At 47.0% G+C, this 19321-nt stretch overlaps 1 protein-coding gene across 1 annotated transcript; it reads left to right on the top strand.

Moving 5' to 3' along the window:
* The first annotated feature begins 286 nt into the window (after positions 1 to 286).
* On the top strand, positions 287 to 18974 carry LOC139424331 (A-kinase anchor protein 8-like). Its single transcript, XM_071176062.1, has 13 exons — positions 287 to 409; positions 1111 to 1149; positions 1638 to 1848; positions 5986 to 6550; positions 7330 to 7456; positions 7555 to 7586; positions 7672 to 7702; positions 10664 to 10820; positions 12665 to 12806; positions 13182 to 13287; positions 15513 to 15643; positions 17707 to 17802; positions 17940 to 18974. The coding sequence occupies exons 1-13, from the start codon at positions 385 to 387 to the stop codon at positions 18423 to 18425; spliced, it is 2148 nt and encodes a 715-aa protein (XP_071032163.1). The 5' UTR covers positions 287 to 384; the 3' UTR covers positions 18426 to 18974.
* The last annotated feature ends 347 nt before the right edge of the window (positions 18975 to 19321 follow it).

The raw sequence follows: 19321 nt of genomic DNA, 5'->3' as shown, positions 1-19321 counted from the left end.
TCACTACTGTCCAGGCTTGTAGCATACTATTAATTTCTAATATGTTTTCATTAGGGAAATCTATAAAATATGTTAAAGAAAAATTATGATTATTCCCAGTAACTGATTAGAAAAATTGTTATTCCGTCACTCGCTTTTGTTAACTGACAGACTATATAGCCAATTACAGTGTAGAGTTTTCTGATCAGCCAATAGTCGTATGGGGAGTGGCGTCCTGCTTTCGGATGACCCAATGGGAGAAACGAGGTGGTGTCTTTTGGTGACCCTAGCTAAACATATTCGCCCACTGCTGTGTCCGTTGCTCCTGGTTTGCTAACGGCTACAGTAGCTAGCTTTATATATATTTTTAAAAATCCATCAACAACAATAACATATCATCAAATTATGGAAGGCCGTGGCTACAGTTCAGGTATGTATCAAAATATTCCAATGGGTTTATATTTTCACTAGGTTATTCATGTTCAAGATGTTATATTACTAACGTCAGCTAGCTAGCTACTTACAAGCTAACGTTAGCTAGCCATTCAAGATTGCTAGCAAGCTAAAATAGTAACGTTAATTTGTACGTTATACATTGTCATTTTACAGAACCGGTAATGTATGCAATACGTAGCTAGCTGTGGTTTATATAGAAAGAGAACGCCACAGTCTTGGTGTGTAATCTCATTAAAATGGAGTCTGTCTGCCACGACTTGAACTCACAATAGCGTTAAGAAAATGGCCGCCATATGCCGTTTTTCTACATTCCCCCTCCAGAGAATACGATCCCCACAGCCCTTCACGTGAATGTAACTAACGTTAACGTACTAACAAGCTATGATTGCCACCGTTAACGGTATAGTTCATGTTTTTTTTTTTACCAAACGGGTTGTAAAAGTGCAAGGTTGCCGACTAGTTAACTAACGTTAGCTAGCGAAGTTAGTTGGCTAGCTAGCTAGATGTTAGCTTACAACTAGTTTCTTTGTTGTCAAACGTTCACCCGTGTGAATTCATTAGCTAGCTATGCTACGCGTGTGTACGTTATTCTGATATGCCACATTGCGTTATACAACCCGTCTTGGAGTGCTTGTGGATAACCCTTTAATTTGAAACCTCTCTTTAATCTGTTAGGAGGATACTCGAGCTGGGGAGGAGGGTCGGGGAGCCGAGGTAAGAGAGAGAGAGAGAACGTACTGAACCTGTTAACACCAGTCTAGAACATTACATATCTGAATTGCCCAAGAATATGTGCCAGCGGTTTTAGTTGAATAAACAGTAACACTTTACACCACCGAATGTTAGCTAACACCTTGCTTGGGGAGGACAGGCTCACGGTAATGGCTGGAGTGGAATTAGTGGAACGTATCAAACACATCGTTTCCAGGTGTGATGCCATTCCTTTCGCTCTGTTCCTGGACATTGTGTGCCGTCCTCCCCTCAGCAGCCTCCTGTGCTTTAAACCTAATTGATTGTGTTGACTTATCATATTTACAAAATGCACTTAGCCAAAGGCGCCCATATCAAAATTATTGAATTTTAAACGAGGTAGCCTATGATTTGGCTCATTTTGATTCAGGTAGCTAGCTAGCTACACCTCTATACCCCTGCCTATAAACTGTGTGATCCTCACCTTAAAATCATCTCTGCTCTCCCCCGAGGCTCAGACAACTATGACCCGTATGGAGGGGGCTACAAGGACTCCATGTCAGGGATGGGGGGCTACGGAGGGGGGCACAAGAGGGGTCTCTCTGGGAGCTCTCTGTTGTCGACGGGAACCAGTGCAGACGCTGTCATCGCTAAGATCAACCAACGCCTTGACATGCTGACCCAGCTGGAGGGAGGCATGAAGGGTGGGGGGCGCAGCGACAGGTAACACACACAGATCTCTAGCTGACATGCACACACTTTTTTTCCCCTGGCTGGTAAAGGTGTCCGCATGCTTCTCAGCCCAAAGTGTCCGGAACAGCTCGTGCATATATCATGACGACATTGTAACATTTTTGTGGTCTTCGGTACATTTCCCCCTGGGTTGTTCTGTCAAACAGTGTTGATTCTTCAGGAAAGTCTTGGTCATTCAACGAGAGATGATGATTGGTTTTCAAGCAAATTCTTTCATTGAGAAATACTGCACAAGACATCTTAGTTATGTGTAAAATTGACTAAGATCTCCTTTGTAAAAAAAAACGTAAACATTTGATATTCCATGAGTTATTAGATTAACTCTTGACTATTGAGGGAGTGTATACTGGCTATGGCGCCTCAAAATGGACAGACTATTGTCGCGTTTCTCATTTTTCAAGCGAAGGTCTTTTAAGGGAGTATGCGACCACACTCGTTCAGTTCGCTTAGCCCACTATTATAGCTAGCACCAGCCGAACTGAAGCAAGCTAACACCTTAACTCTCCCCTGGTTTCAACTCGCCACACACACACGTCTTTGCCCTCAAGATCAATCACGCACCTTCACACGGTTGTGTAGTCTGCCTTTCCAACACTATACATACACTCTATCATCTGACCTGCACCTTTCCTGTGTTTTCCACACATCTGCAGCTAGCTGTTTTCCATATCAATCCCCCTTTCTCTTCACACCTCAATCACTCTCAATCACCTCACAATGCTTCCACACCCTCGCTCTTCCTGCTTGATTCACCTCACAATGCTGCTGCCACACCCTCTCTCTTCCTGCTGTAACCTCTCTGGGATATGTGGGACGCCAGCGTCCCACCTGGCCAACATCCAGTGAAAATGCAGAGCGCCAAATTCAAATAAATTACTATAAAAATTGAACTTTCACGAAATCACACATGGAATACACCAAATTAAAGCTACACTTGTGAATTCAGCCAGCGTGTCAGATTTCAAAAAGGCTTTACGGGGAACACAAACTATGCTATTATCTGAGGACAGCACCCCAGCAAACATACACAGACGATCATATTTCAACCCTGCAGGCGCGACACACAACGCAGAAATAAATTTATAATTTGACGTGCTTCTTCTGTTGGCTCTCCAATATGTCCCATAAACATCACAAATGGTCCTTTTGTTCGATTAATTCCATCGATATATTAACAAAATGTCCATTTATTTGACGCGTTTGATCCAGAAAAACACTGCTTCCAACTCGCGCGACATGACTACAAAATTTCTCGTACGTTACCTGTAAGCTTTGTCCAAACATTTCAAACTACTTTCCTAAAACAACTTTTGGTAAAATTTAAGACGGGATTAACTGTGTTCAATACCGGAGGAAAACAAAGTGGAGCCTCTAACAAAGAGTACACCTCTCTCTAGCCTCGTTCTGAACGGTGCTACTTCTTCATTTCTCAAAGGAAAAACCTCAACCAATTTCTAAAGACTGTTGACATCCGGTGGAAGCGGTAGGAACTGCAAGAAAGTCCCTTTAGATATCTGGATTACCAATGAAAATCCATTGAAAAGACAACCAAAAAACAACCATCTGGATGGTTTGTCCTCGGGGTTTCACCTGCCAAATTAGCTATGTTGTACTCAGACATGATTCAAACAGTTTTAGAAACTTCAGAGTGTTTTCTATCCAAATCTAATAATAATATGCGTATCTTAGCTTCTGGGCCTGAGAAGCAGGCAGTTTACTTTGGACACGCTTTTCATCCAGACGTGAGAATACTGCCACCTATCCCAGAGAAGTTAATCACCTCACAATGCTGCTGCCACAGCCTCTCTCCCTGCTTTAATTACTTCACAATGCTGCTCCACAGCCTCTCTCCCTGCTTTAATTACTTCACAATGCTGCCGCCACAGCCTCTCTCTTCCTGCTTTAATCACCTCACATTGCTGCTCCACAGCCTCTCTCTCCCTGCTTTAATCACCTCACAATGCTGCTCCACAGCCTCTCTCTCCCTGCTTTAATCACCTCACAATGCTGCTCCACAGCCTCTCTCTCCCTGCTTTAATCACCTCACAATGCTGCTCCACAGCCTCTCTCTCCCTGCTTTAATCACCTCACAATGCTGCTCCACAGCCTCTCTCCCTGCTTTAATCACCTCACAATGCTGCTCCACAGCCTCTCTCTCCCTGCTTTAATCACCTCACAATGCTGCTCCACAGCCTCTCTCCCTGCTTTAATCACCTCACAATGCTGCTCCACAGCCTCTCTCTCTCTGCTTTAATCACCTCACAATGCTGCTCCACAGCCTCTCTCTTCCTGCTTTAATCACCTCACAATGCTGCTGCCACAGCCTCTCTCTTCCTGCTTTAATCACCTCACAATGCTGCTCCACAGCCTCTCTCTCCCTGCTTTAATCACCTCACAATGCTGCTCCACAGCCTCTCTCCCTGCTTTAATCACCTCACAATGCTGCTCCACAGCCTCTCTCTCTGCTTTAATCACCTCACAATGCTGCTCCACAGCCTCTCTCTCTCTGCTTTAATCACCTCACAATGCTGCTCCACAGCCTCTCTCCCTGCTTTAATCACCTCACAATGCTGCTCCACAGCCTCTCTCTCTCTGCTTTAATCACCTCACAATGCTGCTCCACAGCCTCTCTCTCCCTGCTTTAATCACCTCACAATGCTGCTCCACAGCCTCTCTCTCCCTGCTTTAATCACCTCACAATGCTGCTGCCACAGCCTCTCCCTGTAATCACTACATACCACCCACATATTTCCTGTCCCCGCCCTCCTTAGCTAGCCCCTCCCCCTGGACACGGCTAGGATGTAACGGTAAGGGTTACAGGGTAAATATCCAATGTATTTCGGTTGGGGAAATGTTTTGATTTAAAGGGGATTTTCAGACCTCAAGGATACGTATTGCTTCATTTTGCTGAAACATGACATGTTAAGGATAAGTAGTCTGTTTCTCCGATTCCAGTCCGTTAGTTTGGGTAACACAAGTAGGTTTAGTCTAAACCAGAAAGTAGCTAGCTGTAGTTAAGGGTTTTTAACTGTTGTTGAAGTAACGATAGTAACTATCCAGATGAGCCTCTACCTGGCTCCTCCCACCCAGCACTAGAGATATGAGCCTCTACCTGGCTCCTCCCACCCAGAACTAGAGATATGAGCCTCTACCTGGCTCCTCCCACCCAGCACTAGAGATATGAGCCTCACCCTGGCTCCTTCCACCCCGTATGCTGTCCTGGGTGTAGTTGGTTTGTCTTCATTATACTGTCATGCTTATGGATTCCCATTCATATACCCAGGTAGATCCCTCACCACCACAGGCATAGTTCCCAGACACACGGAAGTCAGCAGCAGGTTGTTATAGTATTCCCCTTGTGTCATGGAGGTAGAAGTGCAGCACCCACAGATCCCCCAAATGCACTCCCCTGTCTGATCTATCTGACTCAGACAAATACACCAACATGTCCACCTCATCCTGACTCTCTGTGTCTGAGCGGGAGGTTGCTCGAGGGGGAGGAGGGAGAGAACGAATGCCGGTGACAACAACCAAGGTCATATTCTGGCTGAGGCCCCACCCTGTAAATGCACAACGAACACCAACTAAATGTGCCCCCCCCGCCCCCTCTGTATTGTGGTACAGTCTAATCACCCCCACATGCAATTTGCCACATGGAACAGTCCTGTTTCTATAAGGCTGCTCTTGTCTGTCTGTCTGTGACCCATGAACCAACCCTGATATTCTGTACAGCTCCAGCTCTGTCCCCACACAGTGAGACCTCATCTTGACTAGGGAGTAAACCCCCCCTCCCCCACTACTGGGGTACCAACCAACCCCCCCTTTGACCTCAGAGAGAAGGGTGAGGTGGATGAGAAATGGGGAATGCTCAAATGTGTGTAAACCAAATGTTGACAGAGAAAAGCCTTCCTGCCATGAATGCCTACATCAAGACTCAGCAGCGTTGGGATTGGCAGAAACATTCTGCATCATTATGACATCACTAATGTGGCTCATCATCTTGGGGGGAAACATGTCATAGAGAGAGAGGAGTAAAAGGAGGGGAAGAGAGATTCCCTCCCTCACTCTCTGCTCGTTCTACCACTCCCTCCCTCCCCCTTTTCGCAGGTTTGACCAATACGAGTCCTTCGACTCGCGGGGCCCCTCCTCCCTCCCCTCCCGGGATCTCTACAGATCCGGTAGCTATGGTTACGGCGATGGCCGAGGGGACATGACCCAAAGAGCTTCAGGCTTCGGAGGAGGTGGTGGTCTAGGCTCAGGCTTTGACAGCTCCTCCTCCTACGGAGCTGCTAAGATGCAGCGGCAGAACATGAGAGACTCCTTCTCCAGTGGCCAAGGAGGAGGAAGCTGGGCCGGAGCAGGCCAGCGCTCCCCGAGAAGGGGGGGAGGCCGCGGAGGGTTTGGAGGCCGCAGATCCGACCCCACTCCCATGGGTGGAGGTGGTGGTAGGATGGGTGGAAGAGGAGGAGGCCGGGGAGGTGGCGGTCACTCCCCTGGGGGTAGGGGCAAGCTCCCATCCCTCCTGGGTCACCGCATGCCCCCCCAGACCGGGGCCTTCCACCAGTCCGCTCAACAGGGCCGGGTCCCTGGGCACCAGGACTTCCCAGGGCGCCACTTTGGAGGGGGCCCCCAGGGAGGCCACCAGCGCGGGCGCAAGAGGCCCCTCAACCGAGTAAGTACCCTACCGTACTGCCCGCCAGTCTGCCAGCCCCACAGCAGGGCATGATGACCTACCTACCAACCCCCCCACCCCTGTTCATCAACCCCCGTACCCCCTAAACGCTCCCCTACCCTGCCTACAGTGCTAAGGGCCTGGGGAGGCGTGGATATAATTGACATGACAACTACCCCCCCAAACTCATAGTTTGGTCATCGTACTATCGCCCCCAGTCCCTATTCAATATAGCCACAAATGCCTCTTTGATTGAACCGAACTGTCCCTTTCCCATTGAAAGGAAACTGCCCTGCTCCAAGAAATAGTGGCCCCTACCAACACCACCCAGCAGAGATCTGGACCAAACTCCATTATAATGTCCGTTCTCTGGGTTTTATTTTCTGTTTTTATTTTGCCTGGTTCTGCCCCTGATGGAGGCCTTATGGTAATAGTGGAGATATGTCAGGGAGTCCACTAAAAGTTCCTTTTGAGAATCTATTGAAAAGTTCCTTTTGAGAATCTATTGAAAAGTTCCTTTTGAGAATCTATTGGAAAGTTCCTTTTGAGAATCTATTGAAAAGTTCCTTTTGAGAATCTATTGGAAAGTTCCTTTTGAGAAAAGTCTATTATAGTAATGGTTAAGGGATCCAAGTTAAAGATGGAAAAAAAGTTTTTATTAGTCTACTGATGGTCCCAAAATGTTTTGCATGTCAGCAATCACGTTTTGAAGATATTTGACTTTGAAGACGCAGTGTCACTGGCCACGTCATCAATGTGATGATGATGTCCCCCAGCAGCAGCAGCAGCAGCCTGGTGGTGGTCAGCGTGACGGTCAGAAGAAGAGAAAACAGACTCTGACCGCAGCAGATGAACCAGAGTCCAAGATGAACAAGACAGAGAGCGCAGGTGGAGAGACCGCTGAAGGTACCACACACACACAGAACAGACGACAATGTCCACACACAGTAACTACCCCTATGCACTGTCTGACCTGACTGTCTTTCTGTCTCTCTCTATGACAGAACCAGCAGAGAACAACGGTGAAGAAAATGAGGTGAGGAGCTGCTGTGACTTAACTAACACATCTGTGTGACCGTGTGTGTCTGTGTCAGTAGTCATTTCGTTTCTCTCCTCTCCAGGCAACCAAAGCCCCAGCTGATGGAGAGAAAGGTAAGATGGATTCATCTCCTCTGTTATTAGATCTACTATCCTCTCTTCATCAACTGGCCCCTGTTCTCCTCCTCTTCCTCCTCTCTTCATCAACTGGCCCCTGTTCTCCTCCTCTTCCTCCTCTCTTTATCAACTGGCCCCTGTTCTCCTCTTCCTCCTCTCTTCATCAACTGGCCCCTGTTCTCCTCCTCTTCCTCCTCTCTTCATCAACTGGCCCCTGTTCTCCTCCTCTTTCTCCTCTCTTCATCAACTGGCCCCTGTTCTCCTCCTCTCTTCATCAACTGGCCCCTGTTCTCCTCCTCTTCCTCCTCTCTTCATCAACTGGCCCCTGTTCTCCTCCTCTTTCTCCTCTCTTCATCAACTGGCCCCTGTTCTCCTCCTCTTTCTCCTCTCTTCATCAACTGGCCCCTGTTCTCCTCCTCTTTCTCCTCTCTTCATCAACTGGCCCCTGTTCTCCTCCTCTCTTCATCAACTGGCCCCTGTTCTCCTCCTCTTCCTCCTCTCTTCATCTGGCCCCTGTTCTCCTCCTCTCATCATCAACTGGCCCCTGTTCTCCTCCTCTTCCTCCTCTCTTCATCAACTGGCCCCTGTTCTCCTCCTCTTCCTCCTCTCTTCATCAACTGGCCCCTGTTCTCCTCCTCTCTTCATCAACTGGCCCCTGTTCTCCTCCTCTTTCTCCTCTCTTCATCAACTGGCCCCTGTTCTCCTCCTCTTTCTCCTCTCTTCATCAACTGGCCCCTGTTCTCCTCCTCTTTCTCCTCTCTTCATCAACTGGCCCCTGTTCTCCTCCTCTTTCTCCTCTCTTCATCAACTGGCCCCTGTTCTCCTCCTCTTTCTCCTCTCTTCATCAACTGGCCCCTGTTCTCCTCCTCTTCCTCCTCTCTTCATCAACTGGCCCCTGTTCTCCTCCTCTTCCTCCTCTCTTCATCTGGCCCCTGTTCTCCTCCTCTTCCTCCTCTCTTCAACTGGCCCCTGTTCTCCTCCTCTTCCTCCTCTCTTCATCTGGCCCCTGTTCTCCTCCTCTTCCTCCTCTCTTCAACTGGCCCCTGTTCTCCTCCTCTTCCTCCTCTCTTCAACTGGCCCCTGTTCTCCTCCTCTTCCTCCTCTCTTCATCTGGCCCCTGTTCTCCTCCTCTTCCTCCTCTCTTCAACTGGCCCCTGTTCTCCTCTTCCTCCTCTCTTCATCAACTGGCCCCTGTTCTCCTCCTCTTCCTCCTCTCTTCATCTGGCCCCTGTTCTCCTCCTCTTCCTCCTCTCTTCAACTGGCCCCTGTTCTCCTCACAAAACAACTATAAATTGTCTCCATAAACTTGCCCAGTGATTTAAAGTAATGATAATTAGTGGACATTTAGAAAACATTGTAATGAGATGGGACAATAGCCTGCTACGGTGCGTTTCCATTGAACTGTGTTGTCATAGAAACAAACAACACATTCCCATCTAGTGTCTTGGAGGTGTTTCCATGATCTATTTAGTCTGCCCTCCCACCTATCTGTTTCTTGTCTCAGGTAGCCTCCGAAAGCCAGCATGGACAGAATGTAATAATTTACTAATGAGCCATATTCTAATAATTCTCATGTGCCAAAGTGTCGCCATGGTGAAACTTGCACTCCTGTAGATCTGGAATAATTGGATGGTGAAACAGGAAGACCAGAGATGCCTCGTCCCTGATTGGCAGATGAGTGGCAAACCTGATTAGAAGCACTTGTTGCTCATTGGTTGTTCCCTACAAATGCTGTTTTGAAGATTATTTTTTTTTTTACCTACACACTGAAGAAGGCTGCAAAAGCGGAAACATCTGTGTACGCTATCCTTGATGCAGTGAAAATAATAGAAATTGAAACATTTAAGTAAGCTTGATTCAACAAGTGTTTAGAATTAAATGTGGAGTCTAGCTTATAGTTTGTTACGTGATGACATCACATGCCCCTCATACCTTAAAAATTGTACTTGTGGAAAAGTTTTCCGCTGTAAAGAAAGTTGGACTACAGAGAGATTGTTGAGCGGAGAACATTTCTCCTATAGCTGCCGTTTCTGTATTTAGATTTTTTTTTGCCTTATTGCTTTTGTCAAATGAACCTGGGTCAATGCAAACCTACCGACAGTCTCTCTTTTCTGCTCCGCTCTTCTTTTATTCAAGCTGGGTGACGTTTCACAACTCTAGATGTCATTTTCAATAGACCGCCCCTCCTTGCTTCCCTCCCTTGCCCGCTTCCCTGTCACCTCCTCCCTCTTTCCCTTCCCCTCCAACACGGAAACCTTCTCTCCCTTTCCCTCGCTATTTCCCCTCCTCTCTTTCCCCGTCTCCCCCTCCTCTCTTTCCCCGTCTCCCCCTCCTCTCTTTCCCCGTCTCCCCCTCCTCTCTTTCCCCGTCTCCCCCTCCTCTCTTTCCCCGTCTCCCCCTCCTCTCTTTCCCCGTCTCCCCCTCCTCTCTTTCCCCGTCTCCCCCTCCTCTCTTTCCCCGTTTCCCCCTCCTCTCTTTCCCCGTCTCCCCCTCCTCTCTTTCCCCGTCTCCCCCTCCTCTCTTTCCCCGTCTCCCCCTCCTCTCTTTCCCCGTCTCCCCCTCCTCTCTTTCCCCGTCTCCCCCTCCTCTCTTTCCCCGTCTCCCCCTCCTCTCTTTCCCCGTCTCCCCCTCCTCTCTTTCCCCGTCTCCCCCTCCTCTCTTTCCCCGTCTCCCCCTCCTCTCTTTCCCCGTCTCCCCCTCCTCTCTTTCCCCGTCTCCCCCTCCTCTCTTTCCCCGTCTCCCCCTCCTCTCTTTCCCCGTCTCCCCCTCCTCTCTTTCCCCGTCTCCCCCTCCTCTCTTTCCCCGTCTCCCCCTCCTCTCTTTCCCCGTCTCCCCCTCCTCTCTTTCCCCGTCTCCCCCTCCTCTCTTTCCCCGTCTCCCCCTCTACTTCCCCTCCTCTCTTCGCCTCATCTCTCCATCGGTCTTCCTCTCCAACTGTAACCTCTCCTCTCTCCCCAGTGGTGTCGATGCAGGAGGAGATCTCTCAGATGAAGAAGAAGCTCCAGACAGGGAAACAGACTCCTCCCCAGGACAAGGTCCCCAAAAACAGGAGGAAGAGGGGCGGCTTCCTGGAAAGGTCAGGGGTCACACTAACACCCAAAAGTCAAACCCAGAGGTCAGTTATTACAAAATACATCTCTTAATTTCTCTTCGTCTAATTTTCTTCCTTTTCTGTCTGTCCTTTTACATATCTTCTCCTCTCTCTCTTCTCTTTCTCAGAGGTCAGAGTTTTTATATGGAATCTTTTCCTAAATACACCAATAAAACCACTGATCATTATAACAGAATGTGATGTCACTAAGGCGCCTTCAGAGAGGATTCATACCCCTTGACTTTTTCCACATTCTGTTACAAAGTGGGCTTAAAATGGATAATTTTTTGTTTTGTCCATTACATGTTAGAATAACCTTTTGTCAACTTGCTTGTTGATCATTGCTAGACAACCATTTTCAGGTCTTGCCATAGATTTGAAAGCAGATTTATGTCAAAACTGTGACTCAGGAACATTCAGTCTTCTTGGTAAGCAACTCCAGTGTAGATATGGCCTTGTGTTTTAGGTTATTGTCCTGCTGAAAGGTGATTTCCTCTCCCAGTCTATTGGAAGCAGACTGAACCAGGTTTCCCTCAAGGATTTTGCCTGTGCTTATCTCCATTCCGTTTCTTTTTATCCAGAAAAATTCCCCAGTCCTTAATACAAGCATACCCATAACATGATGCAGCCACCACTGTGCTTGAAAATATGGAGGGTGGTACTCCATAATGTGTTGGATATGTCCCAAACAACATTGTATTCAGGACAAAAAAGTGAAATGCTTTGCCACAATTTGTATTAATTTAGTGCCTTGTTGCAAACAGGATGCATATTTATGGAATATTTTAATTCTGTTCAGGCTTCCTTTTCACTTTTTCAGTTAGGTTAATATTATGGAGTAACGTTTGTTGATCCATGCTCAGTTTCCTCTTATTAAGTTCTGTGACTGTAAAAGTCACCATTGGCCTCATGGTGAAATCCCTGAGTGGTTTCCTTCCTCGTTAGGAAGGACGCCTGTATCTTAGTAGTGACTGGATGTATTGATACACCTTCCAAAGTGTAATTAATAACTTCACTCTGTTCAAAGGGATATTCAGCATATGCTTCTTTTATATAAAAAAAATAATAATAATAATATCGACCAATCGGTGCCCTTTAAGGCATTGGAAAACCTCCCTGGTCTTTGTGGTTTAAATTTACTGTGCTATTGAGTGACCTTACAGATACTTGTACATGTAGGGTACAGAGACGAAATCGTCAATCAAAATCATTTACTGTGCAACACTATTATTACACACTGAGTCCATGCAACTTATTATGTGACTTGTTAAGCACATGTTTACTCCTGAACTTAATTAGGCTTGCCATAACAAAGGGCTTGAATACTTATTGACCCAAGATAGTTCAGCTTTCATTTTAAATATATTTGTAAAAATTTCATGAGACATCATTCCACTATGACATTATGGGGCATTGTGTGCAGCAGGCCAGTGACAATAATAAATGTAATCTGTTTTAAATTCAGGCTGAAACAAAATGTGGAACAAATCAAGTGGTGAAAACTCTGGGGGGCTCTGGGAGGGCTCTGTATGTTCTCAGTGAGGGCAGAATGACCTGTCTACTCCTCTCTCCCCTCTATGTTCTCAGTGAGGGCAGAATGACCTGTCTTCTCTCCGCTCCCTCCCCGCTCTCTCCCCTCGCGCTCTCCTCCCTCCCTCTGTCTCCTCTCCTTCTTTTCCTAAATATTCTCTGAGGGCAGAATGACCTCCTGTAGTCTTTCCTCTGTCTCTGTGAATGGATGGGGGGGATAATGCGTTACTCAACACTAACCACTTAGCCGTAGTTTCACTCACCACACCGTCCAACATAGCTGCCTCTGATTGGGCCGGCAGGCTTGTGGTCTGACGGTTGTTCTGTGTGGTCGACAGGGTGACGTTTGCGTGCTCGGTGTGTAAGTTCCGTTCGTTCTACCACGAGGACATGGCGGCCCACCTGGAGAGCAAGTTCCACAAAGATCACTTCAAGTTCCTGTCCAGTCAGCTGTCCAAACCCACCACAGACTTCTTACAGGTACACACACACAATCAAAGGCGGACACACAGGCAGACACACACACACACACACAAAGGCAGACACACACACACACACACACACACACACAAAGGCAGACACACACACACAAAGGCAGACACACACACACAAAGGAAGACACACACACACAATCAAAGGCGAACACACAGGCATACACACACACACACCCACACCCAATCAAAGGTGGACACACACAGGCAGACCCATGCAGATGGGGACACACACAGGCAGACCCATGCAGATGGGGACACACACAGGCATACCCATGCAGATGGGGACAGTCACTCAATCTTCTGTAAGATTCCCGTGTGTTTTGAGCGGCCCCCCCCCTCTTACTGTGTGTGTCCACACCAGGAGTACCTGAACAACAAGTATAAGAAGACGGAGCAGAGGACCAGTCAGATGGAGAACCACTGTGCTGCCATCTGTCAAGTCTACAAGGAACAGGACCTCACCAGGCGTAAGGACAGCAGTGTGTTTGTGGTGTCTACCAGGGTTTCCGTTTGTCGCTAATAGCGGGCTATTGTGACATAATGCATTTTGACTTTCCCACCAATGAAAATACCAGTGAATAAACTGGTGGTTTAAGCTCAGACAGCTGTTTGTTGCTGCTGATTTTAAGATCAGACAGCTGTTTGTTGCTGCTGATTTAAGATCAGACAGCTGTTTGTTGCTGCTGATTTTAAGATCAGACAGCTGTTTGTTGCTGCTGATTTTAAGATCAGACAGCTGTTTGTTGCTGCTGATTTTAAGATCAGACAGCTGTTTGTTGCTGCTGATTTTAAGATCAGACAGCTGTTTGTTGCTGCTGATTTAAGATCAGACAGCTGTTTGTTGCTGCTGATTAAAGATCAGACAGCTGTTTGTTCCTGCTGATTTTAAGATCAGACAGCTGTTTGTTGCTGCTGGAGTAAAACATGTCTGTTTAATAAGACCAGTTATTGCGCAACAATCACAACAACCTACTTTGTAATGAGCTGGAGGCCGTATGAATCTTTTGAAAACATGCACTTCATTCTGTGAAATGTGTTTTACCACATACTGAGGCATGTCTTGCCTCGCTTCAAAGTAGCCAGAATCCAACCAAACGTAACAGGCAGTTAGTTATCTGATAGACTTCCTATTGCCATTGAAACCAGTTGCCCCTTTCTCCTGTTCTATTGGTTTTCAAATCAACTTTCAGGTTTAAAGTTTGGAGAAGCAAATTTTCACCTTTTTAAAAAAAAATCACATTTATAACAAAACATTCCATGTATTCTCGCATTTGCAGACTAGTGTTTATAGAGCTTACTATTCCTCATGTGGTGATTGGATATACATAATTTTGCCTAATAGTAGGCCTTAGAGTAGACACAGGCGATATATTACATTTGTTTTCTCCTTTCTTTGCACAGGAAAATGTTGGCCTTTTTTTTTTTCATAAACACATTTCATGCAATTCTACCAAACTTTAGAGACATTAGCAGAGAGACTGGAGACATTAGCAGAGAGACTGGAGACATTAGCAGAGAGACTGGAGACATTAGCAGAGAGACTGGAGACATTAGCAGAACCTTTATTAATAGGACATTTACATGATCGCCTACTCTGCTGACAAACGGATCAATAAAAAGCTAATTTGTAGGCTAATTAGGATATATAATTTTTGGCAATTAAAATGTACTTTAGGGGGAAGCCTCCCCCGAGCCTTATGGACACTCCGCCTATGTATTGTATCATCTTCACATTGCAGTTGAGTTACATGTTCGGTTACGAGGTAATTACCATCTAAATGTTATTATTATTATTTATTACTGAACCGTGGGCGGACGACCTAATCAGGTAATGCAACCGATGCTTACGGGTCTGGTACGTTTCTTTAAACGTCCGGGAGATGAAAACGCTGCCGGTCAAATATCCGGCGCTACGTTTTCCAAACGGAAACCATGTTGTGAACGTACTGTGTGTTGTGAACGTACTGTGTGTTGTGAACGTACTGTGTGTTGTGAACGTACTGTGTGTTGTGAACGTACTGTGTACTCTGTGTGTGTGTGTGTGTTGCGTACGTACGTACTGTGTTGTGAACGTACTGTGTTGTGAACGTACTGTGTGTTGTGAACGTACTGTGTACTCTGTGTGTGTGTGTGTGTGTTGCGTACGTACGTACTGTGTTGTGAACGTACTGTGTTGTGAACGTACTGTGTTGTGAACGTACTGTGTACTCTGTGTGTGTGTGTGTGTTGCGTACGTACGTACTGTGTTGTGAACGTACTGTGTGTTGTGAATGTACTGTGTTGTGAACGTACTGTGTGTTGTGAATGTACTGTGTGTTGTGAACGTACTGTGTTGTGAACGTACTGTGTACTCTGTGTGTGTGTGTGTTGCGTACGTACTGTGTGTGTTGTGTACGTACTGTGTGTGTGTTGCGTACGCACTGTGTGTGTGTGTGTTGCGTACGCACTGTGTGTGTGTTGCGTACGCACTGTGTGTGTGTTGCGTACGCACTGTGTGTGTGTTGCGTACGCACTGTGTGTGTGTGTGTTGCGTACGCACTGTGTGTGTGTGTGTGTTGCGTACGCACTGTGTGTGTGTTGCGTACGCACTGTGTGTTACTCTTCTGTGGAACAGGGTGGATTTGTAAAGGTTTTCTCTGTGTTTCTCTTCTCTGCTGGTCCAACTGTTTCCCTGTTTCTCCCTCTGTAACAGAGTTGGGTATGGAACACTTCATGAAGAAGGTGGAGGCAGCCCACTGTGCAGCCTGTGACCTATTCATCCCCATGCAGTTCTACGTCATACAGAAACACCTCAAGTCCCCCGACCACAACTTCAACCGCAAGGTCAGTACACAGCTCAGTGTATAGTGACTGATACCAGGTCAGTACACAGCTCAGTGTATAGTGACTGATACCAGGTCAGTGTATAGTGACTGATACCAGGTCAGTACACTGCACAGCTCAGTGTATAGTGACTGATACCAGGTCAGTACACTGCACAGCTCAGTGTATAGTGACTGATACCAGGTCAGTACACAGCTCAGTGTATAGTGACTGATACCAGGTCAGTACACAGCTCAGTGTATAGTGACTGATACCAGGTCAGTACACAGCTCAGTGTATAGTGACTGATACCAGGTCAGTACACAGCTCAGTGTATAGTGACTGATACCAGGTCAGTACACAGCTCAGTGTATAGTGACTGATACCAGGTCAGTACACAGCTCAGTGTATAGTGACTGATACCAGGTCAGTACACAGCTCAGTGTATAGTGACTGATACCAGGTCACTACACAGCTCAGTGTATAGTGACTGATACCAGGTCAGTACACAGCTCAGTGTATAGTGACTGATACCAGGTCACTACACAGCTCAGTGTATAGTGACTGATACCAGGTCACTACACAGCTCAGTGTATAGTGACTGATACCAGGTCAGTACACAGCTCAGTGTATAGTGACTGATACCAGGTCACTACACAGCTCAGTGTATAGTGACTGATACCAGGTCAGTAACCAGTTCAGTGTATAGTGACTGATACCAGGTCAGTAACCAGTTCAGTGTATAGTGACTGATACCAGGTCAGTACACAGCTCAGTGTATAGTGACTGATACCAGGTCAGTACACAGCTCAGTGTATAGTGACTGATACCAGGTCAGTACACAGCTCAGTGTATAGTGACTGATACCAGGTCACTACACAGCTATACAGTATAGTGACTGATACCAGGTCAGTACACAGCTCAGTGTATAGTGACTGATACCAGGTCAGTACACAGCTCAGTGTATAGTGACTGATACCAGGTCACTACACAGCTCAGTGTATAGTGACTGATACCAGGTCACTACACAGCTCAGTGTATAGTGACTGATACCAGGTCAGTACACAGCTCAGTGTATAGTGACTGATACCAGGTCAGTACACAGCTCAGTGTATAGTGACTGATACCAGGTCACTACACAGCTCAGTGTATATTGACTGTAGGGGCAGGATGATACCAGGTCAGTACACAGCTCAGTGTATAGTGACTGATACCAGGTCAGTACACAGCTCAGTGTATAGTGACTGATACCAGGTCACTACACAGCTCAGTGTATATTGACTGATACCAGGTCACTACACAGCTCAGTGTATATTGACTGATACCAGGTCACTACACAGCTCAGTGTATAGTGACTGATACCAGGTCACTACACAGCTCAGTGTATAGTGACTAAAACCAGGTCAGTACACAGCTCAGTGTATAGTGACTGATACCAGGTCAGTACACAGCTCAGTGTATATTGACTGTAGGGGCAGGATGATACCAGGTCAGTACACAGCTCAGTGTATATTGACTGTAGGGCAGGATGATACCAGGTCACTACACAGCTCAGTGTATGTTGACTGTAGGGGCAGGATGATACCAGGTCAGTACACAGCTCAGTGTATAGTGACTGATACCAGGTCAGTACACAGCTCAGTGTATATTGACTGTGGGGCAGGATGAGACCAGGTCAGTACACAGCTCAGTATATGTTGACTGTAGGGGCAGGATGATACCAGGTCAGTACACAGCTCAGTGTATAGTGACTGATACCAGGTCAGTACACAGCTCAGTGTATGTTGACTGTAGGGCAGGATGAGACCAGGTCACTACACAATATAAACCCTGCTTGGTTGAGATTGACAGGGAGCACTACACAATATAAACCCTGCTTGGTTGAGATTGGCAGGGAGCACTACACAATATAAACCCTGCTTGGTTGAGATTGGCAGGGAGCACTATACAATATAAACCCTGCTTGGTTGGATACAGAAGATTTGGAGGAACCAGTACTTTTTTTATAATTTTTTTTTGCTCTGCCCTCTCTGACCTTTCCCCCACTGACTCCTGTGTGACCTTTGCTTCCTGCGTGACCCCAGGGTATGATGGAGCAGTCTAAGAGGGCCAGTCTGTCAGTGGCTCGCAGCATCCTCAACCACAAAATCATCGGAAATAAGCTGGTGTTTTACCTCAAGGTACAAAAACGCCTATCTCACACATAACCCCCCCCCCCCCCCCCCACCTTAGAAACACTGACTCTCTGTGCCTCACACACTCATTCACTCACTCACAATCTCTCTCTGACCCTGCCCTTCCTCTCTCCTCTCTGCAGGGTGAGAACCCCTTCCTCGGTAACCAGGACGACCAGGACCCAGAGGACTCAATGATTATGGAGGTGTCAGAGGCTGAGCTGACCAATGAGAGCCTGGCGGAGACCACCAAGGAAGAGGCGGGGCCAGAGACATCGCAGGAGGCCACCGGGGCTGATGGGGTAGAGGAGGAGAAGATGGAGGAGGGGGGAGTGGCGGTAGCAGATGGAGGGGAGGAAGAGGCGCAAGTAGAGAAGCCAGCGGGAGGAGAGGGGGACACGCAGGGTGAGGAGGAGACGCAGGATGAGGGGGAGGCTGAGGGAGAGCTGGAGCAGGTAGGAGAGGAAGAGGAGGAAGGGTTTGAAGTAGGAGATGAGTTTGGAGAGGAGGATGAGGGAGTGGAAGGAGAGCTGGGAGAGGAAGAGGAGGATGAAGGAGTGGGAGGAGAGGATGAGAGTGTGGCGGTAGAGAAGAAAGACGAGGATGCTGACGTGGTCGTCATAGAGTGACCTTTACTCTCAATGACCCTTTGACCTCCCTCTGGACCAATTAATACAGCCCTCTCTCCCCTGTCCAGCCAATCCCACTCTACCCCTTCCACAAACAGCCAATCAGATTCATTTATACTTACCCCACCCCCTCCATTCAGAACCGATACTCACTAATAAACTTCTGATACATCTGTTTTCATATATAGTTTCTCTTCTGTGTAAGTAGACTTTTTTTGTTGTGCCTTTTGAATCTGTCGGTCTGTGTTGGGATATTTTGACAATGTTTCAGTGGGTAGAGGACCGTGAACTTAGTGTTATTGATATGACACACCCCCTACCTGGTATTACTACTGGACGCACCCCCTGTCCGTCATAGCTAGATTCCCAGGAAGTCTGAGCTGATTGGTTCGTCTCTTATCGACTCCTCCCAAACGTGCAAAAACTTATTTGAAATGTATTTGTTGGTGTGTTTAGATGGAAAGACGGGGCAGGATTTAGTTTTACAGACGGTTGCTGTTGTCATCCATGTTCTTTTTTGGACAGATGAGAATAAATGTTTAAAATGTTTATCTGTTGGTTTGGTTTCTTTGTTTGAGCTGATTTTCTTCTAGCCTGATCTCAGATCTTTGTGCTCTTGACAATTCCATTGCTGTTTGTCAAGACACACGACAAAGAATTATAGTCGGCATGATCGCACAAACAGACTGGCTGATGTTCTGGGTTTAGATTAGAATACGATCAAGGGTCAAATTCTTTCTTTACACATATGGTTAAAAGGCTCAGGACAACCTTAACACGACACTGTAAATCCAATCATTCACATTGGGTGCAGCAGGATGGCGGCAGGCAGTGGTTAGAGCGTTGGGCCAGTAACCCGGAAGGTTGCTGGATCCAATCCCCGAGCTGACGAGGTA

The sequence above is a fragment of the Oncorhynchus clarkii genome, chromosome 13 (genome assembly GCF_045791955.1).
Source record: "Oncorhynchus clarkii lewisi isolate Uvic-CL-2024 chromosome 13, UVic_Ocla_1.0, whole genome shotgun sequence".
Lineage (NCBI taxonomy): Eukaryota > Metazoa > Chordata > Actinopteri > Salmoniformes > Salmonidae > Oncorhynchus > Oncorhynchus clarkii.
Note: the sequence above shows the minus strand (reverse complement) of the source record. Positions and strands in the feature narration are given on the sequence as shown.

Coding starts and splice junctions, on each gene's coding strand:
- LOC139424331 (XM_071176062.1), top strand. CDS start 385: ATGGAAGGCCGTGGCTACAGTTCAG. Junction 1,849..5,985: donor GGTGGGGGGCGCAGCGACAG/GTAACACACACA, acceptor CCCTTTTCGCAG/GTTTGACCAATACGAGTCCT. Junction 12,807..13,181: donor CCACCACAGACTTCTTACAG/GTACACACACAC, acceptor TGTCCACACCAG/GAGTACCTGAACAACAAGTA.